General features: G+C 43.2%; 3 protein-coding genes across 9 annotated transcripts in view; 1 reads left to right on the top strand and 2 right to left on the bottom strand.

Annotated features, from left to right (window-relative positions):
* The window catches only part of PARP4 (poly(ADP-ribose) polymerase family member 4), a 48,630-nt gene extending 45,969 nt beyond the window's left edge, over positions 1-2,661 (bottom strand). The window contains exons 1-2 of one of the 5 annotated variants that reach the window (XM_054088305.1): positions 2,397-2,661; positions 159-274 (exon numbers count right to left, since the gene is read on the bottom strand). The gene's annotated coding sequence lies outside the window, so the exon portion shown is untranslated. Of the gene's footprint in view, positions 1-158; positions 1,718-2,396 lie in introns of those variants that run through there. The other 4 variants (XM_054088322.1, XM_054088328.1, XM_054088337.1 and 1 more) reach the window with 4 other exon arrangements.
* A 231-nt stretch (positions 2,662-2,892) lies between these two features.
* On the top strand, positions 2,893-24,898 carry CENPJ (centromere protein J). Its single transcript, XM_054056746.1, has 16 exons — positions 2,893-3,029; positions 6,603-7,107; positions 9,133-9,256; positions 11,779-11,923; positions 13,764-13,869; positions 14,173-15,811; positions 17,554-17,686; positions 18,243-18,408; positions 19,369-19,608; positions 20,413-20,512; positions 21,407-21,504; positions 22,199-22,297; positions 22,399-22,539; positions 22,652-22,736; positions 22,834-22,954; positions 24,604-24,898. Exons 2-16 carry the CDS (start codon positions 6,685-6,687, stop codon positions 24,794-24,796), a joined length of 3,813 nt encoding a protein of 1,270 aa, XP_053912721.1. The 5' UTR covers positions 2,893-3,029; positions 6,603-6,684; the 3' UTR covers positions 24,797-24,898.
* A 2,061-nt stretch (positions 24,899-26,959) lies between these two features.
* The window catches only part of RNF17 (ring finger protein 17), a 48,282-nt gene continuing 47,881 nt past the window's right edge, over positions 26,960-27,360 (bottom strand). For all 3 annotated transcript variants that reach the window (XM_054078097.1, XM_054078113.1, XM_054078106.1), the window contains one exon: positions 26,960-27,100. The gene's annotated coding sequence lies outside the window, so the exon portion shown is untranslated. The remainder of the gene's footprint in view (positions 27,101-27,360) is intronic.

Here is a 27,360-nt window from a genome sequence, read left to right as displayed (position 1 = left end):
TAAATAAACCAGATAGGCAGCAAGCAGAAAGGAAAGTGTAAAATGAGGGATTCATTTCCTGCCAGACTGTCAGCAAAGACAGCAGCATGAGAAGCATTAAGTCACCAATACCACTCATCTGTTTAGACTTTGGGGCAGCCTAAACTGTTTAGACTCACCTTCTCAGGCAGCTGCCCTCTCTAAAAGGTCTCCTACTGTTCCCCCAACAGCGTGAAGTACAACTGGAAAGTCTGGTTGTTGCCGGTAGGAAGGGCTAGGACACTCTCATACTTCTCTGTGAAAAGGCGGAAGGGAGAGCAACCCAGTCACATAAACAAACCAAGCAAAGCGCAGTCTGTGGCATGATAGGAGCACTTAACCCTCGCTGCACTTAGGAGGAGGAAATTGTCACTGTTAAAGGATAAAGGAACCTTTGAATACCTAACAGAGAGCAGGAAACTGAGATAAACCTGTACAAAGTCTGTGCCCAGCAGTTTTTCTCTCCCTGGAGTGTTCCCTTTCCTTGTTGATGAACACTACCACTGAACAGCAGCCTCTCTTCTAATTCCCCAGAGAACTAAACTTTTCAAGGAAATTTAGCAGTGTTTGGCTGTACTCTCTTTAAATTGCAAGATCTCCAAAAATCAAAATCAGAATAGAAAACAAGTGTATTTAATCTCTGTGTTAAGAATTAATTCACCACTAAGAAACATTTTTATAACCGGAATACTGTGTTGTAGCAGCACTAGATAAGGAAGTTGTGCAAAGTGGAACTGCTGACAATTATCACTGGTTTAATTCTTAAAATTTCAATTTATGTTGGTGGAAATCTGTAAGACCCCAACAGCCTCAAATGGATTTCACACAAGCTGGTACTTAATGATCAAACCACAAATTCAACACCGCTGTTAGCAATTAATTACATTTTTAGCACAGAGAGGGAGACAAAACTACTTTTATATTGTCCAACAATAGACCATGAATAATCTGTAGTCCTGTAAGGGTTTCAGTGTGAATGTAAACTGAAAACAAACTCCTACTACACTTCCATAACAAAGACATCAAAAGGACTAAATGTGATTCTGTGTTTTTAAAAAGCACAATTACAAGTCCTTCAATTTACTAGCACAGTAGCTTCCCACTCTTAATGCAGAATCCAGTCTAATGACAATCACGCAGACAACATATTCATAACTGGCAACACCAAAGTGCAGGAGAGATGACAAAGTCCAGCAGAAAGACTTTGCTCTATGGAACTACAGAAAGCAACAGCTGAAATCAGAACTTGTACTTGCTCAGGGATACGGTTTAGTAGGGGACAAGTATGGTTGGACGATTCTCTCAGAGGTCTTTTCCAACCAAACGATTCTATGACTTGAACTGAAAGAGCTGCCCTGGGTTTATACAACCTAGAGCTCGGGTCTGTAGCTGCCCAGAACAGCTGCAAAAAGAGGTCACAGCCTGCGATGTACCCCAAGTTTTTGGAGAGTGACACTGTCGTTTACTGGAGTTTAGCATAAAACACTCACTTTCCTCAGTAAGACAGAGCATGTCTGAAGCGCAATGTCAGAAAGCCATTTACAATTTGCCTATTTACCTTCCCGTTCCTGCCCCACTGCAGCTCTTTAAAGATTAAAAGGGCGTAACCCAGCCGCAAGGAAAGGGCACCAAGAGCACAAAACTCCCGCTGCACAGAATGAAGCCCTGCGGACACCTCACCAGGCGGGAGTCTCCCAGACTCACACACCGGGCAGGGGAATCTCCTTACAAAGCGGGGAAGGAATTCCCTCTCGCAAGGATCCCTTCACACATCCAGGCAGGGGAATCTCTCCCCACGCCCCCAGGCAGGAATCCCCTCTGCCAGGAATCTCCTCACACAGCAGGCAAAGGAGAATCTTCTCTCACAGGAATTCCCTCTCGCAGGGATCCCCTCACACATCCAGGCAGGGGAATCTCCCCTCACGGCCCCGGACGGGAATCCCCTCTCGCAGGAATCTCCTCACACAGCAGGCGGGGAAGGAATTCCCTCTCGCAAGGATCCCTTCACACATCCAGGCAGGGGAATCTCTGCTCATGCACTCGGGAAGGGGAATCTCTCCCCACGCCCCCAGGCAGGAATCCCCTCTGCCAGGAATCTCCTCACACAGCAGGCAGAGGAGAATCTTCTCTCACAGGAATTCCCTCTCGCAGGGATCCCCTCACACATCCAGGCAGGGGAATCTCCCCTCACGGCCCCGGACGGGAATCCCCTCTCGCAGGAATCTCCTCACACAGCAGGCGGAGAAAAATTCCCTCTCGCAGGGATCCCCTCTCGTAGCAGGCAGATAATCCTCTCTCGCAGGAATCCCCTCATGCCCCCAAGCAGGGGAATCTCCAACAAAGCGGGCAAGAATTCCATCTCGCAGGAATTTCCTTACACAGCAGGCAGGGAAGAATCTTTTCTCGCAGGGATCCCCTCACATACTCAGGCAGGGGAATCTCTCCTCACGCCCCCAGGCAGGGGAATCTCCTTACGCAGCAGGCAGGAATTCCCTCTCGCAGGAATCTCCTTACGCAGCAAGCAGAAGAGAATCCCCTCTCACACCCAAACAGGGGAATCTCCTCACACAGCGGGCAGGACTCCTCCCTCGCAGCACTCTCCCCACACACCCAGCCCTGGGTCCCCGCCGCCTCCCGCCGCCCCTGACAGGAACCGGTTTCTCCAGTGTTGATTCCGTCAACGGCCTCGCCGCGGGGCCTCCTGGGAGTTGTAGTTCGGACTCCGCGAGGCCTGCTGGGAGTTATAGTCCGAGCGCCTCGGGGCCTCCTGGGAGTTGTAGTTCAGACTGCGAGAGGATACCACGCCTCTGGACGGGGGAGACAGCGGTTTGGGACTACAACTCCCAGCATGCTCGGCGCCCGGGCGGGGCCCGGGCTGGTGGCGCCTGGCGGCTGTGTGGTGGCGGCAGGTTTGGAATGGGAGGTGGCCGTCGGAGCTGGGCGGTTCTGCAGGAGCGGCCTGAGGGGCGAGCGACGCTGCCTGTGAGCGGCGAAGGGTCCGAGTCATCGCGGTGAGGGTGCTTCGGGACCGGGGGAGCGCTCGGGGCTTTCGGTGCGGAGTTTCGGGGAGTCCCCGGTGCAGGCTTCGCGGTATGGAGGGGTCTCGGTTTGGGGCATCCTTTAAGTGTGTGTGTAGGGGTGTCTTGGTTTGGGGGATCTCGGTTTTGGGGTGTCCCGGTGAGTTCTCTGTGTGGGGTCTCGGTTTGGGGGCGTCTCAGTGTGAGGTCTTAGTTTGGAGCATCCTCTCAATGCAGGTTCTCTGGGTGTCCTCTCAGTGTGTGTGTAGGGGTGTCTTGGTTTGGGGGTTCTTGGTTTTAGGGTGTCTCGGTGCAGGGTCTCTGGGAGTCCCTGGTGTGGGGTCTCAGTTTGGGGGTTCTTGGTTTGGGGAGTTCTCGGGGCTAGGGGTTTTAGTTTGGGGTGTCCTCTCAATGCGGGGCCTCAGGGTGTCCTCTCAGTGTGTGTGTAGGGGTATCTTGGTTTGGAGTGTCTTGGTTTGGGGGGGTCCTCGGTTTTGTGGTGTCCCGGTGTGGGGTCTCTGGGTGCCCCTGGTTTGGAGGGGTTCTCAGTTCGGGGATTTCTCGGGGCTGGGAGTCTCAGGGCATCCCTGGTTCAGAGTCTCCTTTTGGGAGTTGTCGGGGGTGGGAAGTGGGGGGGAGGGGGCGTGTCTTGGTTTACAGGGGTTCTTGGTTGGGGATTCTTAGCATGGGGTTCTTGGTTTTGGGGTGTACTAGTGCGGGGTCTCTGGGCGTCCCTGGTGCGGGGTCTTGGTTTGGGGAGGTCTTGGTGGGAGGGGGTCTTGGTTTGGGGGCATCTCAATGCGTGTTCTCTGGTTGTCCTCTCAGTGTGTGTGCTGAGGTGTTTCGGTTTGCAGGAGTCCTTGAACTGGGGGTTCTTGGTTTTGGGGTGTCCCAGTGTGGGGTCTCTGGGCGTCCTCAGTGCAGGGTTCTCAGTTTGGGGGCTTCTTCTTTTTGGGGTGTCTCAGTGCAGGGTTTTGGTGCATCCTCTGTGTGGGGTCTCAGTTTGGGGTGTCCTCTCAATGTGTGTGTGGGTGTCTCAGTTTGGAGTGTCTCGGTTTGGGGTGCTTCAGTTTGCGGGGATCCTCGGTTTGAGGGTTCTCAGTGCAGGGTCTCAGTTTGCAGGGTACCAGTGCGGAGGTCTCTGGGCCTGCTGTCAGTGTGGGGGGTCTTGGTGTGAGGTTTCTGGGCATCCATGATGCGGGGTCTTGGTTTGGGAGGGCGTCTGTGTTTTGGGGTGCCTCGGTGCAAGGTCTCGGGGCGGAAGGGTCTTGGTGCAGGGGTGTTTCCCCAGTGAGGGGTCCCCAGTGCAGGCTCGTGGTGCGGGGGTCCTTGAGCATTCCCTGGTGCAGAGTCTTGGTGCGGGTGTCCCCGGGTGTCCCTCGGTGCAGGGTCTCCATATGGGGGTCCTTGGGTGTCCCCCGGTGCAGGATCTCGGTGCGGGGTCCTTGGGCATCCTCCAGTGCAGGGTCTCAGTGTGGGCTCCATGGGCATCCCTCAGTGCAGGGTCTCAGTGTGGGGTCCCTGGGCATCCCCCAGTGCAGGCTCTCGGTGTGGGTGTCCTTGGGCGTCCCCTGGTGCAAGGTCTTGGTGTGGGGGTCCCTGGGCGTCCCCTGGTGCAGGGTCTCAGTGCAGGGGTCCCTGGGCGTACCCCGGCGCAGGGTCGTGGTGCAAGCGTCCCTGGGCATCCCCCAGTGCAGAGTCTTGATGTGTGGGTCTCTGGGCAGCCTCTGCAAAGGAAAGGTGCTGGCCATGGCCCTTCAGCTATTTGAGGAGCACAGCTGTGCTGTCTTCCCACTGATGACCTTAGTGGGGGATCCCTTCATCTTTCTTTGCCCTCTCAGGGCGGGTCAGCTTCAGCCCTGCCAGCTCTTTGGGTTGGCACAAAGGTGCCACTGCCCTTAGGCTTTAGGAGCAGCTTTGAACTGGTGGCACCCTTGGATGGGTCTCCAAAAGGTGACAAGAAAGATATCATGTGAGCACTCTAGGCTATGGAATTTGCCTCTACAGGAATCTGTACCTTGCTGGGAAACTTCCAGCGATTTCTCAAAATGAAAGGCAGTTGAAAAACATTTTCCGAAGGGAATTTTGCTGTTTCTCCTAGTCACAGTTTCAGTCATTGGTTGAAAGCGTAAGCCCTTTTACAGCGGGGAAAATTAAGCAAGAGCTGGTGTGAACAGATCTCCTGGGAACAAGGAAGTTTTAAGAAGGTATTTCCTGAGCGTCAGACCTGTTGAGCCTGGGCTGCTGCTGTTGCCTGTCCTTTGTCCCCTGGACCGCTGCATTCCCTGCTGGTGACACACCACATGCCCAGGCAGAGTTAAACCCTGGGAATGGTTTGAAGGAGCAGGGCTGAGTGGTCAGGCTCTTGCTGCCACATTGTCATCGGCAGCAATCCTGTCTCTCTTTCTTCCTAAAAAAAATCATTTTGGGTTCCCTATCTTAAGTCGAAAGAGGGGAGATTTCAATTAGATATTAGGAAGAAATTTTTTACTGTGAGGCTGGTAAGGCATTGGCCCAGGCTGCCCAGGGAGGTTGTGGCTGCCCCATCCCTGAAGTTGTTCAAGGCCAGGTTGAATGGTGCCTTGAGCAAGGTAACCTGGTGGGACGTGTCCCTGCCCATGGCAGGGGGGTTGGAACTGGATGATCTTTAAGGTCTCTTCCAACCCAAACAATTCTATGACCTACATGAATTCATTTGTGTTTTTCTGATACTTGTAAGAATCTGGTTATTACTGAAACTTTTGCAGTCTTAGAACTTTTTTTTTTTGATGGATTTAAAAAAGAAGCTGGTTGGGAGGAAGAAGCTAACAGGCAGCATGGTTGTAGAGTTTCCATCAGAAACTAAGGAAGACACAAAAATGAGAAGTGCTGCGTTGAAATATGTGCAGTAAAATGTTTCTATTTAGATGGACATATTTGAAACTTTGCATTAATATTAAAGTCCTGTGCAGGAAGACTCTCTTTCGTCTCCTTAAATCATAGAACCATAGAATGATTTGGGTTGGAAGGGACCTTAAGGATCATCCAGTTCCAACGCTCCTGCCGTGGGCGCGAACACATCCTACCAGACCAGGCTGCTCAAAGACCCATCCATCCTGGTTTTGAACATCTCCAGGGATGGAGATTAACGACTTTTCTGGGAAACCTGTGCCAGTGCCTGACCACCCTCACTGTAAAGAATTTTTTCTTTCTATCTAATCTAAATCTACCTTCTTTCAGTTTAAAGCCATTACTCCTTGTCTTATCACTACACTTTACTTTTGTTGCAGGCACTTTAAAAGAAATATGAATCGCTCTCTGTAGTACTGAAGAGACTATTATATGCATCTTTATATTTGAGATAATATTGGCTGCACTCAAATAAACAATAGTAAAATTTGGGTTATGCTGACTTCCTGCACAGAAAGTGTTTGTTACTAGTTGTCTGAATTGTTTCTGTTGCCTGGGGAAAAGTAGATTGTGACTGATTTCTATAAATACATTAGGTTGTTTATAAGACAGTAACTTTCTTTTATTTGGAATCTTTTATTGTATGTTGCTTATTTTGTTGATCTGCTTAATTTCTAGGTGCTAAAAGTAGGTAACCATCCATACCAAATACCTGGAACTTTGAAAGGTTTGCTATCCTAACACTACATAATGTAGTGTTATGTTAATGCTACATCAGCAAATAAATTGGAATAAAGTTTACAAGATGCCAGCTGTTGAAGATCGGAGTGGTGAACAAAACTTCGTTGCACATTGGATGTCTGATACTTCCCGTGCTGGAGTCTTATTAGATCCTACTTTTACTGGTTTGAAAATCAACAAAGAAAACTTATTATCTGGACGTGAAAACATCACACTCTTCCCTCCTGAAGCGGTGCATTGTTCAGACAGCTGTTCTCTAAGCGATGACTCCTTGTGTGAAGAATCTGGCAGCTCTTGTGCATTTCAGCGATATCCCACTGAAATATCTTTTCCAGCAGCAGCACGTAACGTAGAAACTTCTGAACCAGACTTTGTCCATGGGGAAGTGGATGGTCAGAATAAATCTGATCACAGTGATCCACTCTTACAAAAGCTTGAACAGGTAGAAGTTCTAGAATTCCTTGATGTACATCAATTAAGATGCGTTTTGTTCCTGCATATGATTTGTCATGCCTGGAAGTAAGCAAACTCTTTGCAACAGGTAGAATGTAGCAAGCTTAAAGAGCAAGTCCTAAATCACAGTTTTGTGTGCATAAAAATTGCTGTCCTCCTCATGATGTGCACATGTTGAGAATCTAACTTCCATTGTTTCCTGCTGGCACAGGTTCCAGTTTAAAATGAAATTGCATCCAGTGGCAGTGGATCGAGTTCTCAAAATTTTTTTACCTAGAAAGGTGCACGCAGTTTTACAATGTTCTGTTGTTTCTTTGCTTCAAGCTGTGAAAACTGGGTGCTGGTCATTAGTGGTAGTACTTCCCCATAGACATTCACAACATGGGGAATTTGCATGTTCTTATATCTACAGCATCTATAACATCTTGTGTTAGTTCTCAAAGTGGGGAGATACACCCATATACCTGGCTTTGTTTGGATTAAGAGAGGTGTTAGTATTGAATGTGATGAAGTATCCAAAACATTGGGACAGAAAGGCCTGGAATTACAGTGCTCTGATGTTATGTTTTTTTTTTCAGTGCAGCCATGCCAGTTAATCCACTGTAACCAGCTGTACGTTCGCTCATAGCTCTTCCCAGTTGTTACTATATCTTTAAGTTGTATTAGCTGAAAGAATTCAGAGGCACTTTAATAGATCTTGCTGTTAAGGACTAAGAACTTGCTCACCTCCTTGTCTGCTTGCAGCTACCTCAGCTACAAAACCCCATGTCTGTTCACTCAAGTGTGTGTGGGAGTCTCTAGAGTAGAATTCCAGCATTTATGTGGCACTATAAAAGTTTTCTCCTTTATTTTATATGGCAGGAAAATATTTATTCACTTTTTCAGTATTGCCAGCAGTATCAAACTGTGGCTAAATGACACGTTAGCTGGTTTAACAGTGTCTTAAGAAGAATTGTTAAGTCTCCTGTCTTAGAAAGTTGTGGTCAAATCTAATAGACTAATAGAAAAAAATCTGGTGCTTGTAATGTTGAACGCGTAATAGTTTTGTTTGGATGAGGTTTTTTTTCAGTTTGGTTTTCTACAGATATTATTATCAGAACAGGTAGAAGTATGATTTCTTCAACAAATTAAGTGAAGGGGTTGGAGGCTGAGGCGAGCTTTGGATCCAGATCATGATCTGTTAGCTTCTCCTTCCATAGTGCATCGCTTCTGTTTTCACTGGAATCTTAAGGGACTACAAGGGAAATTCAAGGGAATTTATTCCTACCTGTTGGATGACATGTGTGCTCCAATTGTTGATCTGTGGAAGGATTTCATCAGGCCCTCCTGTCTTTCCTCTGGAGGAGCTGGAGCGAGCACGTAGGTGTCTGTTGGAGATAGACAGATGGACAGGGAGGCCCACCATTCGTTGCTGTGGTTTGGTAGAGTACAGAACGTCCTGCCTTCGTACGGCTCTTGAGGCAGGGCTGGGGACTCCTGCTACACAAGAAGAAAGACTGGATTACCAAATTTAATCAGGATTTTATTTTCAGGCAGCTTCATGAATCTTTTATGTTCTCTGATGCTTTTTCCCCCTCTCTTGGTCCTTTTTATGAGTGCTGTTCACTGTAACTGAGATCTTGGAGAGAGTGGAAAAAAAAACCAACCCACTTTTTCTAAAGCTTTAATTATTTATTATTTATTATTATTTATTAACTATTTAACAATTTAATAAAAAAACAGCAGAGATGTTAAAAGGGCAGAGTTTGAATGGTTTTCCTATGCGGTAGAAATGAGTGCTTTGACTCCTATTGTTTGCAGATCAGTCAATTAAAGACCAGTGGAAGTGTTAACTGGGCAAACTGGAAACAGCATGTGTGTTCATAGAGAGAAAAATTCTTAATTTCCTTCATATTACACTTATTTAATAGAACATCTTTAAAACAAGAAATCCCCATTGTCTTGATGCTGCTAATCCTGAGTTACCTTCTAAGTAAACCCAACCTCTAATACATTTCTTTTTTTGTTTGAAAAGTTGAAGGAATTGCAACAACAGAAACAGGAACAGCTAAAGAAACAACAGATGGAGCGACTTCAAAGGCTAATGGAAGAGCAGCAGAAGCTACTTAGTATAGTATCTGGCCAGACAGCTGTTCTTGGTAAGTTGAGAAAGCAAGCATATGATGTACTATGAGTAAACCAAAGAATTTAATTGTCCAGTTAAAATCTCAAAGTGTATTCAATGTTCTTCACCTTAAGACAACTTGATTAGACTACTTGATTAGTCAAAGATAAATGCTGCATTGCTGTAGTGACTGAAAGCTGAGTGTTATCGTAGAAGGAATACTATCCTGTTCTTTTAAAATGCCAGCTATAATTGTAACTTGATCAATATGCGCAATGATGGGAGCACTTCTTTCAAAAAATGTATTGGAAATATAAAAGACAGTGTAAAACAAACAGTTATTTTCCGTTCTGGTTAGCTGTTTCTCACAATACTTTTGATTGCTTTAAGCTGTCAGTGTATACAAATGAAATGGTCCATTCTTGTTTGTGCTCACACAGCACAAATTTATTTGAGTGTTGGACTGAACTAGACTGGGGAACTGATCTATACTGAAAAGCAAGCACCTGTAACCTGTATCAGCTTTCAGTCTCCTTTGCTGTGTGCCAAGGGAAGGAACGGTGCTAGGCTGGAAGAAGCTTTTAAAATTGGGCAGGGGATTTTTCTCCTCTTGGCAGTATCATTTCAACCTGATTTCAATGACTATCTTTATTTCCCTCTGCATAGCTGAGAAAATGAATTTAGGTCTTAGACCTAGGAGAGAAAAATCCAAATTACCTAATCACATAAGGATGGAGGCCGAGTGATCAATCTTGTCCTTCGGTGCCATTTCTTTTGCTGCTGTAGAACAGTAGTGTTGGAATATAAATACAATTAAAAAGCCATTTTTTAAATTTTAATGTCAAGGTTTAATGGCTGAAAGTCAAAAGCCAAGACCTGGGCATTCAGCTAGCTTAACAACTTTACACCAATAGCTTAACAACTTTACACCAATTGCAATCATCTTGGTATCAGAGTATCTTTGAAGACAGAGCTTATGCTCTGATTGTTTCTCCACATACACAAGACACTGTTTTTTTACAAAAGTTAAACAACAGAAAAAAGCACATCATCTTTGAAGAACAGTCTTTCAAGAGCATCTGCCTGTGAAAATCATAGAATGGTTTGGGTTGGAAGAGACCTTAAAGAGCATCCAGTTCCAACCCCCTGCCATGCACCTCCCACCACACGAGGCTGCTTAAAGCCCCATCCAAACTGGCCTTGAAAACCTCCAGAGCTGGGGCAGCCACAACGTCCCTCAGCAACCTGTTCCAGTGTCTCACCACCCTCAGCATGAAGAATTTCTTCCTAATGTCTATTCTAAATCTTCCCACTTCCAATTTAAAGCCATTCTCCCTCGTCCTGTCACCTCCTGCCCTTGTAAAAAGCCCCTCTCCAGCTTTCCTGTAGCCCCCTCCATGTACTGGAAGGCTGCTACAAGAAACAGGATCTGGGTGTGCTGCTGAAAATGTAGAACTCTTTGAAAAGAGGAAGACAAATATATTACTGTTAGTCATTTACAGAAAGATAACTTGTTGTGTGGTGTTTTTTTTTTTCCCTTGAGCATAAGTTTCTATTTGTTACTGTGAAGATGTTACACAAGTACTGGTTTAATTGATTTGTTTGTTGGTTTACTGACAATTAACAAACCTCAGAGTGTTCCTGTAGATGTCCATGTGAATTTTGTTTAAAGCAGCAGGAGGAAAAAGAATAAAATTCTTCTGTCTGTATGAGATGCTTATTTGTTTTAGGAAAATAATATGATCTTTATTGCTAAATATTATAAATTATAAAGACCGGGAAAATAGCAAAAAATGACAGATACTGGATAGCTGAATTATTTGGGCTGAACTGTGCCTACATTTTCAAGTGGGAAATGGAAAATAACAATCTCTCCAGGGATGCACAGTGTCTTCAGACCAGCTCTACTGTGAGAATGAGTAACTGAACTGGGGTTAGAAGTCAAGATGCGTTGACAAAGAGATCCCATCATATGAATAAAAATTGTTTGAACATCTGAGGCAATGCACTGGAGTTCTTTAGTCTTCTTCCTCCTTTTAATTTTATGATTGGCATTAGCATGACTACTCTGCAGTTGTGAGTGCAAGAGTGGTTTTGGTTTTAATCCAGCAATTTAATGAGGTTGCTGAAAACCCTACCAGCTTTAGAGCTTTTAATCGCAGCCTTGGTCTAAGAGGATGAAAAGGATACATTAATCTTAATTTATACACGTATACATTGGAAACAGAAGCTCGATAAGTACAGCAGACATCCAAATCTGTTATTTTATTTTTAAGCCATAAATTAACCATAGCAAAGAATATGAACAATCAGAATGGGTTATTTAAGATCTGTGGAAAATGTTTTATGCATAATTGGGTGTTCCTTTAAAAAAAAAGCTGAAACTCAAGTAAAATTAATTTGGGGAAATAGTAAGACTATTTTATGTAGGTATTCAGACTGCACTACCATGAAGCTCCCTTCTGCTTTTAATCTGACCTGAATGCTGTTTGAAGTATGAGCTGAAAACTGCTTTGTTATTGGACAGGGAAAAAAACCCTTCTATTAATTTTATAGGAAGAAACATGTGGTGTCCAGAACAAAAGATGGAAACATTAATGGACGGTGAAGAACATGACATTGATCCTTTATGTGTGGAAAGTGCAGATCTCTCTGAAAATTCCAGCGGAGGAAAACATTTATGGACTCCTACAGATGAAAGGTAATTCAGACCATTATTATGCAGTTTTGATAACACAAGTTTGATTGAATTGTGAATCCTGATTGAAAGAGTCTGATATTCTCAATTTATATGGCTTTTTCAACCAAGGATTCCATTTTGCTGGGTGCTGTGGAGACCTGTAGTAAGAGAAGCTCTGGCTTGAAATGGCTTATGCTGTGAAAGGTGTTGTACATTGGCTGAAGAGGTGTGTGCAGCCTGGCGTAATGATAGTTTAGAAGCACATTTTAGTGTAGGCTTGTATATAAGCCGTTATAATAGCTGCTTCTAATTTCATTTATTACAACCTCCTGTGCACTGTTATGTGGCCAAAGAAGTAATGTGAACAGGAGTGGTTTTTTTGTTTATTACTGGGGTTATGTTTATTTAAACATCTGTATACAGCTAAGACCTAATAATAGTGTTTGTGGCAGAAGCCTTCTCCTTTACAGTAAAACCTTGTTTATAGAGTTGATAAAATAGAAGTAGTGGTTGGCATTGTTTTAAAGCTCTGCTTTGTCTGCCAGGTCATCACAAAAGCACAAAACCTGTTTGCAGGCTGCGGTGGGTTAGACCCAGCCAGCAACTAAGCACCCATCCAGTCGCTTGCTCACTCTGCCCCCAGAACAGAATGGGAGAGGGTATCAGAGGAGCAAGTTCAAGAAAATGTGTGGGTTGATATAAGAACAGTTTAATAAGTAAAGAGGGGACAAAAATCTGAGTGATGCAAAAGCAGTCACTCTCCGCTTCGCAAGGTTTCTGAGAAAACCTTCTTGGTTTCTGAGAAACGGCTACTTTTGGAAGACCAAGCCCTCAGGTTTTTACTGCCAAACATGATGTTTTATGGCATGGAATATCTCTTTGGTCATTTCGTGTCAACTGTTCAGGCTGTGTCCATTCTCAGCCTCTTGCCACCCTATTTGCTGGGGGCTGTGGGGCAGCATAAAAGCCAAAGAAAAGTTTTGCTGTGCAGGCAGTGTTCAGTAAAAGATAAAACATTGCTGTGCTGTCAAGACTGTTGTGGTCACAAATCCAAAACACAGCACTATACGGGCTGCTGTGAAGAAAGCTTACTGTGTCCCAGCAGACCCGGTACAAGAAGGAAGAGTATCAAAAAGAGAGATAAGGAACACAATGATCAGTGACATTACTGAGTGGGAAGATGATACTGTAGAAACTGGCAGTGTGAGTAAAATACAAGTGAAAGTTTGGTGGTCTGAGCAGAAGAAAGAGTCATTGAGAGAAGCAGCGAAAGAAGAAACAGCAAAACCTGCAGACAGGGCCTTTTAGATCTGTATGTTGACTCTAGCAGAGATTTGGTTTCTCACAAAATCTTAGAATCACATGGTTGGAAAAGACCTTTGTGATCATGGACTCCAACTGTACCTGTCCACTACTAAACCATATCTCTAAGCACTTCATCTACCTGTCTATTAAATACCTCCAGGGATGGTGACTCAACATTGCCCTGGGCAGCCTCTGCCAGTGCCTGAGAACCATTTTGGTGAAGAAATTTTTCCTGATGTCTAATCTGAACCTCCTCTGGCGCAGCTTGAGGCTATTTCCTGTCACTTGGGAGAAAAGACCAGCGCCCACCTTGCTACAAGCTCGTTTTAGGCAGTTGTAGACAGCGATAAAGTCCCTCCTCAGCCTCCAGGCTAAACAACCCCAGTTCCTACTGTTACAACACATTTCTCCTATTAATTTTGGCATTTAACGACCGAAGTATCTCATAATTTGTCATCTTTTATGTGACTACACCTTAGGTCGTTGAACATCAGTGGTGTTAAACGTTTACTTTATATAGAAATGAAAGACTTGATTTTTTTTAAAATTACACTAGGCCTATTAAAGCCACGATGCAGGAGAAGAAACAGACATTTGAAGAATTCCTGGAAGAACAGATAAAGCTAGAAGAGCAGCGTCTGGAGCAAACCCAAAAGTTACAGGTTATTTATTTAATTTTTTTAACTTCATTGTTGTTAATTATATTGCGCCAGGATGCGATGGGTGCTTTAAAATGTACAAGGAAGACTCTCGCATCAAAAGCTAACACTGAATTCAATATTCACGTTGTTAAAAATAAAACAATAAGGCTCTAATATTTCACTTTTTGGAAGTACCTTTAGAAGTCTAGTAGAAATACACTATATAAATTCGTACTCTTATGTGGGGTTTATTTGAAGAAATCTTCAAACTTGGGAAAGGGCTTCTTAACATTTTGCCTTTTACTTTTTCCTACCCCTTTTCAGGAACCAAATGGATCAGCCATTCAAAAACCAGTCATCAAACGACCATTCCTGAAAAGAGGAGAAGGCTTAAGCAGATGCGCTAATGCCAAATCTAAAATTACAAAACTTAGAGAAAACACTCCAAATCTTCAGCAAAGGCCTTCAGATGACAGCAATGTTATTAAAGTGGACAGATCACAAATACAGAAGAAAACTATGTGCCCTGGCAAAGAACTGGTTTCTGAGAACTCTTTTGCACAGTGTAAAAACTATAACCACCCAGCTAAAGCAAAACGTCTTATTCAGAAGACCCTGGTACTCAGGAATCACAATGGAAAAAATATCTCACCATTAGAAACAAGACTGCAACCAAGAAAAAATCCTAACGGACAGATGAGAGATTCTTTCCCATCAGAAATTAATAACAAAATAGAAAATAAAGAGAATGTAATAGAATGTGCTAAGTCTAATGCTGGCAAAACTGTAAACAAATTACCTGCTGCAGAAAAGCCTCGGTTGTCTCATGAGCTGGCCAGTGCCTTTCCTAATTCTAAAAGTCCTATAGGTCACCCTGTAGAAGATCCAGAAGCGTCTTTTGAAGTTTCATTTCAGAATAAGCTGGAAAACTGGGAAAAAGAAAAAGACAAAGAGAATCTAGAATTAGATGAATTTTTGTTTCTGGAACAAGCTGCAGATGAAATATCTTTCTCAAGTAATTCCTCGTTTGTCCAAAGAATCTTAGATCTTGATCGGCAAACTTTAAAAGGCCGTAGAATGTCTTCTACCCCTATCAAGGCAAAAGAGCAGCAAATAAAGGCGCTGGCTGTTGAATTTACAAATAAGAGAAATAAAAAGGCAGATTGTACAGTGCAAGGAAATATAAATGATAGGGCAGTTATGCACACAGTCTCAAATTCAGGAGCAGGCTTTAGAATGAAGGATCCATTGAATAAAATGGACAGTGTAATATTTTCAGCTTCCTCCGCAACAACAGCTCCTGCTTTAAAAAGTAATCAATGGATTGTAAATGAAGATAAAGGTGAGGACAGTGGTGAGACTACTACAGATTCTGAGAGTGAATTTGAGACCACATTAAAGCATGAAAATGAAGATGCTAAGACATCCTTTATGAACTGTGGAGAAAGTAATCACGAATTTCTTGATTATGGGGTTTCTGTTACAGACATCAACAAAGAAAGCAGAAATGGAGATGCTGACCTTGGCTTGTTAGACAAAGATTGCAGTGCCCCATCGAAGCAAAAGGTTGGGAAAGCTTCAGACCATCAGAGAAGTGTGTCTTGTATAAGTAGGAGTAAGTTTGAATTTGATGATGAAAGAACATGGAGTGATCTTGATGAAAATTATATTAACAGTGATTTACCTGAAAAATATACTGAAATACCTCTACAGATGGACTTTTCCAGTAAGAACGATACAACTGTCCCAGATAGAGCAATAAAGAGAAAAGTTGTCTCAAAGAGGGGAGGTGAAACGTCTAAGGAGTCTGCAGTGGACAGTGAGTCAAATGAACGTCCTGTATCAAACCTGATGATGAAGCTATTTCCTTCACTGAAACCAAAACAGAAGGCAGGCTGTCATTTGGAGCGTGAAATCAAAGCAAACATAGAACAGGAGCCAGAAGGCGGAAGAACAGCAACTGGTAGGAAATGCTGAAGACGACACGTATTACAAGTCATTCCTTCTAACACTTGAGCTGCAACCTGACATGACACCAAAGGGTGCAAGCACAGACTTCTGCAGGGAATGGTCCTATTCTCATCTTTCATCTCTCCTAGTTGCTTGTCTGATGTCAGATCTAACAACTCTGCAGTTGTAGGATGAGTACAATCAGTGGAAACTTTTTTTTTCCTGGAGGCTAGTTTTTTGTTGGATCAGTTGATAGAATGAACCTGATTTGGAGCTGCTTGATCACTGTTTCAAAATCAAGGAAGATGTTAAAGGCATGCTGAAAATGAAGTGGTACTTCCCTTTCTAGTGATAGCGTGCAATCACACCACAGCAGGGTAATGCTGTACGCTGTTAGGTTAGCTTGTTCCTCTTAAAAAATGAGGAGGTAGCAGACCTGTCTGTGTTTTCCAACAGTAATATAGTATCTAGAGAATTCATGTGGAATATGGGAAATGTGGATTCATTATTGTATATATACACACACACACAAATCAGAGTTGGAAGGGACCCATAAGGATCATCGAGTCCAACTCCTGTCCTTAGATAGGACAACCCCAACATTCACACTGTTTGTCTGAGAGTGTTGTCCAAATGCTTCTGTACTATCATCAGGCTTGGTGCCATGACTGCTTCCCTGGGGAGCTGTTCCAGTGCTCCACCACCCCCTGGGTGAAGAACCTTATCTTAATATCCAATCTAAACCTCCCCTGGCACATCTTCCTGCCGTTCCCTTGGGTCCTATTGTTGCACACCAGAGGGAAGGAGCACCTGCTCCTTCCGCCTCCCCTTGTGAGGAAACTGTAGATTGTGATGAGGTCTCCCTTCAGTCTCCTCTAGGCTGAGCTGCTTTGCTCAAGTTGATTTGGACCATGTGGTTATAATTTGGGGAAGAAATGCCTCAAAAAGCTCCTGTGGAAGCTGTTGCATTTATGCAAGGTCATAAAAATGAAAGCAGGATGGCATAGCCTAGCATTTAGATCTCTTCGCTGTAAGGTGGTGAGATCTTGGTTTCAAACTCTGCTCCAGTGAATGCTTTGGATTTTGTTGAAAGCTGCTACTCCTGCTTTGTGTTTTGTGGAGAACTGGTTTTGCAGGGTTGTCTAAAGATGGTGTTTGCAGGATAGGGGTAGGGGTTTTTTAACTGAATCTCAGTGTTTAAGGGTGAACGAGGCAACTGCCTACACTGCAACAGCAGTATTTAAGCTCTTCTCTTGCATACTCATAAACGGACTATTAAAACCCTGGGAGTGTTAAGTAGTGACTGAACAGGGAACTGGGATGGCAGAAGAGCCCACAAGTCCTGTTATTGGCTTCAGCAATAGATTTCACATCAGCAATGGATGAGTGTGAACAGGCTTTATGAAGCTTTTCCAAGTTTTATTCACAATTAATTTCCCTGCTTGATGCTTGGCCCTTAAACTTTTGTTTAATGTTTCTAGCTTGACGTGAAACCCCTCACATTCCTATTCCTAATATGTATTTAGTTACACAAAGATTATATACTCAATATTTGAAGTAGTTGAGTAAATACAGCAGAGTGCTTTACAATGTCAGTTCTGTGTTATTTGAATAGAAATGTTTTGCAGTGCTACTAGGAGATTCTATCTAAAATAGTATCACTTGGTTTTCTTTTTTAAACTGCTGGGAAATAATTGTTTACTTCACTTTTATGGCTGCCTCTTGGCTAACTTGTATCTGACTGTGTTTTGACAGGAAACACTGTCCCATCCCAGGTACTGAGAGAGAAACTCATGGAATTGGAAACTGAAATAGAGAGATTCAGAGCAGAAAACACAACTCTAACTAAACTCCGTGAGGAAAGAGAGCGTGCCTTGGCCAATATCAGGTAGTTTGATTGAAAAATTTTGATGCATTCACTAACGTAGTACGTTCCAGACTATCGTAATGTCCAGTTGCACTTATGAGTAATTGGGTGTATTTCAGTTACAGTGGAGACATGGGTCAAAGAACTGGTTGTTGCTCGGTGTATGTATTAAACTAATTATTATTTACATACAAATTACAGTCTTAAGAACCCCTGTTAGTTTAATATGATATCCTTAAGGGCAAGAGAAAAATTTTTTTACTATAAGAGTGAGGAGGCACTGGCACAGGTTGCCCAGAAAAGTTGTGGAAGCCTCATCCCTGGAAGTGCTCAAGGCCAGGTTGGATGAGGCTTTGAGCAACCTGATCCAGTGGAAGGTGTCCCTGCCTGTGGCAGAGGGATTGGAACTGGATGATCTTTAAGGTCGCTTCCAACCCAAACCATTTTATGTTTCCTGGGGGTAACAGATGTTCGATTGGAATCAATAAACACAAAATTCAGTCTTCATTTTTTTCCTTAAAATCTAGATTTGAAGTTGTTTTGGCCTAAAACAACAGCTTTTGTTTCATAATTGTAGGAAAGAAATTGCAGACTTTCAGCAGCAGAAGGCCCAAGAACTGGCTGAAATAGAAGAATACAAGAAAAAGGAAATGAAAAAACTGCAGAAGGAGCGTAGAGTTTTTGAAAAATACACCACAGAAGCCAGAGCAATTCCAGATAAAAAAGAACGTGATGAAATTCAGGTATAAAAATGTTATTCTAGTCCATGCAGAAACACTTTAAATTAAAGGCAGTTGAGAACTCAATTCTAGCTTAATTGAAAGGTTGCCAGTGATTTTAAGATAGGAACTGTTGGTAAACATGACCTCATTGAGGAAGGAACTACAGGCTTCACAGTGTGGTTTGATAGTTTTAAGGCAAAACCCACTGATGAGCAAATGTTTTTGTTAATTTCCCTACTAAAAACTGCTCCTGACTATGGCAAAATGATCTTCAACTTTGATAAAAAATTGCTGTAGTTAATATTCAGTTGTAAGTTTTTATTCACGGTAGTGGATCGAAGTGCAAACCAGAACTGTACTTCTACCATTCTATCTGTAACTGTTGCACAGTGAGTGTAGTGATCTACAATTTCGTTATTACTTGTAGGTCTTCAGCTGTCACAGATGTAAGAAACAAGATCTGTTTGTTCCTTGTCATGATTTATGGCACATGAGATGTAAAGACAAGTCGTAGTAAACATTGCATAGGGATTTCCCTCCTTCTTCCCTACAAATTTTCCTTACGTAACTTCAACAGATGGAAGCTACATTTGCTAAACTAGTTACACAGATTCAAATGTGTTTTATGTGATTGCATCCTCCCTATTTTCCTGTGCCAGGATTTTTGAAGGGTCCTCTCAAAGGCAGCATTAAAGATTTCATATTTCTGCCTCAAGTGTATTGTGTGGGCCAATTTTGAAGTCTAAAAGATGCTGGGAGGGCAATGAAGACACTTCCTGTGATTGAAGCTGAGCTTATAAAGTTGCTAAAGTAAATAATATCTCTTTCAGGGAAGAAAATTTCTCCTGCCTTTCACCCTCTGCCCCATTAGGCTGATTTTTTTTCTTTTTTGCTACTCTTCGTGTGCTTGTATGTCTATTAGAAAACTAAAATCTTAATATAGTAAAAGCTCTTTAATTTATAAACATTCATTTTTCTAAGGCTTTAAAACAGCACATTGTGGAGTTACAGGAAGATTTAAAACGAAAAGAGGCAAAATGGTCAACCACCCATCGACGCCTGAAAGATCAAATAGAAGTTTTAGTAAATGAGAATATGGAGCTAAAAGAGGAAATCAAAATTATGGAGAGGTTTCGTTTAGAAGCCTGGAAGAAAGCAGAAGCTGCTGGAAGCAAGAGGAAAATAGAAAATTCTGGGATGACTCTAAGAAGAGCAGAATGTGTAAGTTATTAATCTTGGTGTTTTAATTCATCCCTGTGAGTGCTCTTGAGTTTTGGATCATAAACTTGGAATTCAGTAGTTACGACTTAGATGTTTACTTTAAATTTACTAATGCTGGGTCTCCGCTATTGGTGATAGATACCAAAGTTTGTTAATGTCACATTGTGTCCAAATGTTAATGTTCACAAGGTGCAGCATCTATTCTGTTGAGGAACTCATCTTAGAAATACAAAATAGTGCAGTTGTAAGAGAAAAATAATAGATGGGATCTAACCTGTGAACCTCTGCACCTTAGGCATCAGCCAGGCAAACCAGGCAGTTCACCGTTGTTTAAAGCAGTTATATTTAGTTTTGAAACTGTAACTGTTATTCTAGATTGCTTGCACCAAATTAACATTCTGCAGTTGTTGGTAGTGAGGCAGCAGAGGAGGAGTTCCAAAGTGTGTCTTGGGCTCCATCACACAAGCCCTTCCACTGATTAAACCTCAAAAATATATTGTGCAGAAAGCTTCCAGTAAATTTCATGTCACATGATCATAGAATGGTTTGGGTTGGAAGGGACCTTAAAGATCATCTAATTCCAAGCCCCCTGCCATGGGCAGGGACATGTCCCACCAGATCAGGCTGCCCAAGGCCCCATCCAACCTGGCCCTGAACGCTTCCAGGGATGGGGCTGCCACAACTTCCCTGGGCAACCTGTGCCGCTGCCTCACCACCTACGCATCCTGCATAAATTTTATTGCCAGTGCATGAACAGTTATGAATAAATGTCACATAAACCATAAATAACTTCCTTTCTTTCAGTGTCTACCAACTAAAGGCCCAAAAGGTCAAACTGCATCTCTGCTTCCTCCAGTACAGAAGTGCAGCAAGATAAATGGTGAAAGTTATTCACAGGCAAAAGGTATAAATGTTTGTCTTGTCAGAGAATTCTGTTAACTCTTTAAAAGAATATCAACGTGGATTTTTGCTTTTATTAAAAAGAGTAGATAGACAAGAGCAGTAATGGACTTGAGTGTATGGATAAATACCTCCCAGGGTAAGAGTCTGAAGAAAGCTGCAATGAGACCATTCTGGTCATGTTTGGTGCTCTAGAGCATATCAGAAACTTCTGTGATCCAAAATAGCTTTCATCATTTCTGTTCTCCAAGCTGTGGTTGCTAGTAGTCAGAACTGCTTTCTCTCTGTGGAACCTTGTTATCAGGATCTGTAATCATACGGGCAACGCTGCAGCCGATGTTCCTTATTCACAGTTAGGAGCAACTTCTGTTGGCAGCTACGCCAACAGGAACCAGAGGGTACTTATTTGACACCTCTAGCAGCTCAAACGTCTGTTACGGTCTCTGTTAGGAGCACGTTCCAGAATTGGAAGCCCTTGCTGGTTTTATTTTGGTCATCTTTCTGGCATGCTAGGAATGATACGAAAAAAGTGTGCCAGTCCATTCCTGTTAAAAGGTCACATTACTCTTCCTTTTCGATTATAAAGCGTAACTAATAATGTACTTTAGATCTCTAGGGGGAAAACCCCTTTGTAAATCTACAGAAACAAAATAGGTGACAAAGTGCAGGTACCGTGCCTATTGCAAGTGATCCTTCAGTTGTGGCTTCTTGCTGACAATGTAAAGCAATAATGTACCTGAGAGAGCTGCTTTATGCTGATTCTTTTCATAACTATCCTGTGTTCAGTTTCTACTGTGCTTAGATGTAGGTGTTCGGTATAACTTGGCCTATTATATAACATGTAATCTGTACTTTAATTTTACTGTCCCTATTAACTTTATTATACGTATCTGAGTAGGAAAGCTTTCCAGAACACCTGCCTCAGCACCTGCCAGTGACAGGAGCAACTCTGAGACAATGCCAGTCCTAGAAGATTCTTCTAGGACTTCTGTGGTAGTAAGTCTTATATCTCTATTTGATTTTTAAGGAGGAAAGGGAAACCCAAAATGAAACAAACTATAGTTACTTGTACTTACGTGAGCATCTGGAAGGTGACTGGTGAAGCTGCAACTTGTCTGCTGTGCTCTTCACCTGCAATTTTATTGTTGTACCAGAAAATAGCTGTGTGTTACTCAGTGCAGGATGTTTTCCCCATGCCTGCTAACTGCAGCATTCTTTGGCTGAGGAAAGAAAATAAAATAACAATCTCCTTTCCCTTGAGTTTTGCAAAATGTTTTGCCTTTCTCAAGGAGGGGAAAAAGATGGATGATTATATGCTCCATGGGCAAGAATCATGCAAACAGTTCAATTAATTCTTAGATTAATTGCTGGAGGTAGCATTCAGATTTTAGGAAACTTCATTTCATACCTCGATATAGATGGCTTAAGGCAACTGAGCAGCGTGCTGCGACACAGTGCTGAATCCCACTTTAGATTACGGGCAATTATTGCCGACTCTCAGTCTGTCTTAGCCACTTGAATTACACTAGGAGGTGCATAAAACCCAGATTGTGTTTACACCTCCCTATACTCGTCTTCCTCTCTTTGTGCTCCTCGTTTCCTAAAATACCTGTTAGCCTAGGAAAAAAAAAACACGTCTAAAGACAAAGCTCAATTTCAGTTTATGCTTAGATTTCTGTTGTCATTTCAGGACACCTCTCCTAATGAAGCTCCTGTGTCGCTGCCATCTGGATCCGCAGATCTAGAGAGTGAAGAGGTAGAGAGAGAAACTGCTTATCCTGATGGAAAGGTAAAATGAGAGCTCAGCATTTACAAGCCGTTGAAAAAAATGAATGAGAATTTGAGTGTGATGGCTCGATACTGAGCTCTCTGTTGTAATGTATTTCTTAGGTTGAAAAGGTTTTGAAAAATGGCTGTCACCTCACATTTTTCCCCAATGGGACGTGGAAAAAAGTGGGTTCTGATGGAAAGACTGTAACTATAACCTTCTTCAATGGGGATGTGAAGCAGATCATGCCTGATCAAACAGTGGTGGGTGTCTTACATCTTCTGTGCTTTGCTATAAATACTTGTTTATGTGCATGTGTACACACAGAGATAAAATTTCTCCTGATTTAGGCTAAATCTGAACTGTTTTCTGCAGATTTATTATTATGCTGATGCTAAGACAACCCATACCACATATGCTGATGGCTTAGAGGTCTTGCAGTTTTCAAATGGACAAATAGGTAAAGAAATCATCTAACCCAACCACCTCTCAAAATTGCTGCCCATAAATATACCTGTATTTACATAATATGCATACTGTCTCAAAATACATTTCAGAGAAGCATTATCCTGATGGCAAGAAAGAAATTATTTTCCCTGACCAAACTATTAAAAATTTATTTACGGATGGGCAAGAAGAAAGTATCTTACCCGACGGTACCATCCTCCGTGTTCAGCGGTAAGTATTGCCTTTCTGGGTGATGGGAAAGGAGCAGCTGGGGCTCCCTGACAGCAGCAGGATGTGGTGACTTCTACTTCTAGGAATTTCAATTGGAATATACTGTGCTGTGAATGGCTGTTTGCTGTTTGAAATGTTGGGAGATTTGGTAGCTTGGTGGAGACAAAAAAACTGAATGCTTGTGGGTCTTTCCTCATCCCCCGACCTAAGAGATCATGGAATCATAGAATCACTACGATGGAAAAGACCTTTGAGATCATCAGCCTGACTGTACCTGTCCACTACTAAATCATATCCCTAAGCACTACATCTACCTGTGTTTTAAATGCCTCCAGGAGTGGTGACTCAACCACCTCCCTGGGCAGCCTCTGCCAGTGCTTGAGAACCCATTAGGTGAAGAAATTTTTACTAATGTTCTATCTGAACCTTCCAGGTGCAGCTTGAGGCCATTTCCCCCTGTCCTATCCCCTGTCACTTGGGTGAAGAGACCCAACACCCACCTCTCCCCAACATCCTTTCAGGTAGTTGCAGGCAGTTGCAAGGTCTCCCCTCAGTCTCCTTTTCTCCAGGCTAAACAACCCCAGTTCCTTCAGCTGCTCCTCATAAGATTTCTTCTCCAGCCTCTTCACCAGCTTCACTGCTCTTCTTTGGACACACTCCAGGACCTCAATGTTTTTCTTATAGTGAGGGGCCCAGAACTGAACACAATATTCAAGGTGTGACCTCACCAGTGCTGAGTACAGGGGCAGAATCACTTCCCTAGTCCTGCTGGCCACGCTGTTTCTCATACAAGCCAAGATGCCATTGGCTTTCTTGGCCACCTGGGCACACTGCTGGCTCACGTTGAGTCATCTGTTAGCCAGCATCCCCAGGTCCTTCTCTGCCAGGCAGCGTTCCAGCCACTCTTCCCCAAGCCTGTAGCACTGCATGGGGTTGCTGTGTCAAAACATTTAATACACATATGTAAATTAGATGACACAAATATCTTACTAGTTTTGGTGCCCATTTTCCTAGTGTGCCTTCGTACCTAATTTGATCTCGCTATGTTTGACCATGTACACACTGTCTATAAACTTACAGAGCATTCAGCATTTTCATATTTATATAGCAGCACAGTGTCAAATGGAGCATTCCAATCTGAACCTCTCCTGGCACAGCTTGAGACTATTCCCTCTCATCCTATTGCCTGTTACTTGGGAGAAGAGACCAGCACCCACCTCTCTACAACCTCCTTTCAGAGTTGTAGACAGTGATCAGGTCTCAATGAGATCTTTCTGCTCTGTGCATAATCCCAAACAACATGCAAAAACCAAGCTGGTGCGGCGAGCAGGTCTTACGTCCCACTGCCGGCACTCAAAGCAGTGTTCATTTTTCTTGGACCATTGCAGCAGCCAGTGCAGAGGAAGTACGGTGAAAGCTCTCAAGTGCTTCTCTCTCAAGTATAAAGAAGCTCTGTCAGTTTTGCAGAAATGGGTTTTTGAGTACCATCCAGCTGGGATAATATTTAAGAAAACAGGCTTTTCACAAATACTGTATTCTTAAAAATTATTCCTTTGTTTAGGCTTGAGTGTTTAATGAGGCTTGAGCCTGTACAGAGTCCTTAGAAAGTTTTTGTTTTAAAAATAATTGTATACATTTATTTAATGCAGAGATGGAAGCAAAACTATCGAGTTCAATAATGGTCAGAGGGAACTACACACGTCAGAGTTCAAGAGGCGGGAGTATCCGGATGGCACCGTGAAGACCGTGTATGTGAATGGACAGCAGGAGACAAAGTACGTCTCTGGGCGAGTAAGAGTCAAGGACAAGGATGGGAACGTTATCATGGACACGAAGTTGTAGGTGATGTCAAAACTGTTGGAAGTTTTAGTACATCAACAAATTGTACATTGCTGTAAACAAGAGACCCCCCTTTGAACTTGCTGAGTAAATATTATTTATAGTTTTCCTGAAATAAATTTATTTTTCAGTGGCTGTTTCAGAACTTTTTCTCGTCTGGGTTTTTTTTTATATTTCTGCTTCTAAACTGCATGTTTTTGATCTGATTCTCTCACCTGTAGTTTAAAGGGAGAATTTTTTTTTTAATCCTCATCTCCCTGATGAATTTTCACTAATGGCTACAGACTGCTAACTTTAGGCATCGAAGAAAAGATTCTTCAATTCAAGGTAAGGAGTTGTGCTGTTGGAACCCCTGCTGTGGTGAAATACAGCAGGTGGCCAGATTTAAGAGAATCATAGAATGGTTTTGTTGGAAGGGACCTTAAAGATCATAAAGTTCCTTCCCCCCTGCCATGGGCAGGGACACCTCCCACCAGTCCAGGCTGCTCAAGGCCCCATCCAGCCTGGCCTTGAACACCTCCAGGGATGGGGCAGCCACAGCTTTTCTGGGCAACCTGTGCCAGTGCCTCACCACTCTCATAGTGAAGAAATTCTTCCTTATATCTAATCTAAACCTTTCCCCTCCAATTTAAAGCCATTCCTTCTCGTCCTGTCACTCCATGCCCTTGTAAAAAGTCCCTCGCCAGCTGTCCCTGTTGCCCCCTTCAGGTACTGGAAGACTGCTCCAAGGTCTCTTCTCCAGGCTGAACAACCCCAGCTCTCACAGCCTGTCCTCATAGCAGAGGTGCTGCAGTCCTTGGATCATCTTTGTGGCCTCCTCTGTACCCATTCCAACAGTTCCATATCATTCTTATGTTGGGAATTCCAGAACTGGACAGAGTGCTCCAGGTGGGGTCTCATGAGAGCAGAGTAGAGAATCACCTCCCTTGACCTCCTGGCCATGTTTATTTTGATGCAATTTACTTATTACTTAAGACTAAACAAATAGCAGCATCCCTTTTCAGGTGGCCCTGGGCTATTCTTCCCTCATTGTCATCTTTTTAATTCATCACTCAGGGAGGAGGCAATGGCCTTAGCTGACCCAAAGTCTATTCTGTAAACTGCTCACCTATATTGATAAGGTTAGTACAGGCAAACCTGGGGCCCAGGCTAATTCTCCAAACTACTTGGAACTGGGGGAGGAAACGCCAGAAACCAACAAGGTCATCTCATCCCATTCTTCTACCTAATCAGTATTTTTAAGCTGACTCGCCTTTTAAAATTCTGTAGCATCTACAAGCAAGGTGGTACTGCTAGAGCATTGCTCTAATTTTGTTCTAGTGGGTGATGAAAGAGGAAGACAATTTTCTTCCCCTTGTCCTCTCCACACACCTGTTCTCAGTGAAAGCAAGCTCATAGTTGCTATGCCTGTACCCTTTTTACTCAAGGAGTAAATCAACTTGCAACTGTGTGTTCACTCACAACTAGGAGTTGCTTGTGGGGGTAGAGGCAGATCCTACAATCTTAAACAGCAGCTCTTCCGTAATTCAGGGCTCAGGCCCATTCACGATGAGTGGTAAGGAAGCTTTTTGTTCTACGTGGGATTTTTAAATTAAAGTGAGGAAAGAAACACATTTTGATGACAGCAGACAACAGCTCTATAGGGGATTTGCAGGAGCTCATAAGCTAATACTGCACTTTCTACTGTAACTATGAAAGGACCCTTCCACTGCTTGCATTAACAGCCAAGCGTCCCCTGCAGTGTGGCCCCAGCAATGCTACTGAGGGAAGGGTTGGACACTTGTCTCATGTGAGCTGGAGGGAAGAGACATAAGGTTGTGTGTGCGTGCGCACAAACATGGGACAACTAAAGCACAGAAGGCTCCCTCTGAGCATCAAGGGACTTTTCTCCTTGTAAAGGTGACTGAGTACGGGAACTGGTTACCCAGAGAGGTTGTGGAGTCTATACTGCGCATGTTTTTCCCTTGATAACCTAAACAAAATTCTCTAGGGGGAGGCTGAAAGGGACTGAGCTTTAAATGTGAAGGACAGACTACATTAGTACAAGACGCATCCCAAGAAGCCTTCCATACTGTAGCAGTAAAGGAAAACAAGCTTTCCAATGCATGGTGAGCAAGCTCCTATTTATTCCAACACTCTCGAACAAACAGTGTAACTCCAGGAACAGAAAGGAGGTGCAAGGACAACCCAAAACACATCCATTATACTCAAAAACACAGCAACAATGACAACATGTTCCAGAACGACAACAGTAATGCTCCCCAGCTGTTCACTTCTGACTGCAGAGAAATCTGTCACCAAATATGCCTGAAACATAAACAAGAGTTACATCGCAGTGATGAACTATGTGCCCTCCAAGTCTTTAACACAATACCAAAAAGAGCATGCCCAGCATCAGCTTTCCATGGATTTCTTTATTCCTGTACATTCACTCCATCTACTTTTATGAAAAGGATATCACAGAACAATACCTAAGGCTCTAAGGTCAAGAGACTGAGATGTGAATATAGTTTCCCTATTTCAAAAGTGCTGTAACAGTATCTATAAAGAAAATCAATTAGGAAAGC

This window comes from Cuculus canorus, chromosome 1 (genome assembly GCF_017976375.1).
Source record: "Cuculus canorus isolate bCucCan1 chromosome 1, bCucCan1.pri, whole genome shotgun sequence".
NCBI classification, from domain to species: Eukaryota; Metazoa; Chordata; class Aves; order Cuculiformes; family Cuculidae; genus Cuculus; species Cuculus canorus.
The sequence above is the reverse complement of the archived record's forward strand: the minus strand, read 5'-3'. Positions and strand labels throughout refer to the sequence as shown.

Bases quoted from the DNA above. Each gene is read 5' to 3' on its own strand.
- CENPJ (XM_054056746.1), top strand. From the start codon at position 6,685: ATGTTAATGCTACATCAGCAAATAAATTGGAATAAAGTTTACAAGATG. The intron at 7,108-9,132 runs GTAGAAGTTCTA...TTGTTTGAAAAG, and splicing joins TCTTACAAAAGCTTGAACAG to TTGAAGGAATTGCAACAACA. The intron at 15,812-17,553 runs GTAGGAAATGCT...GTGTTTTGACAG, and splicing joins AGGCGGAAGAACAGCAACTG to GAAACACTGTCCCATCCCAG.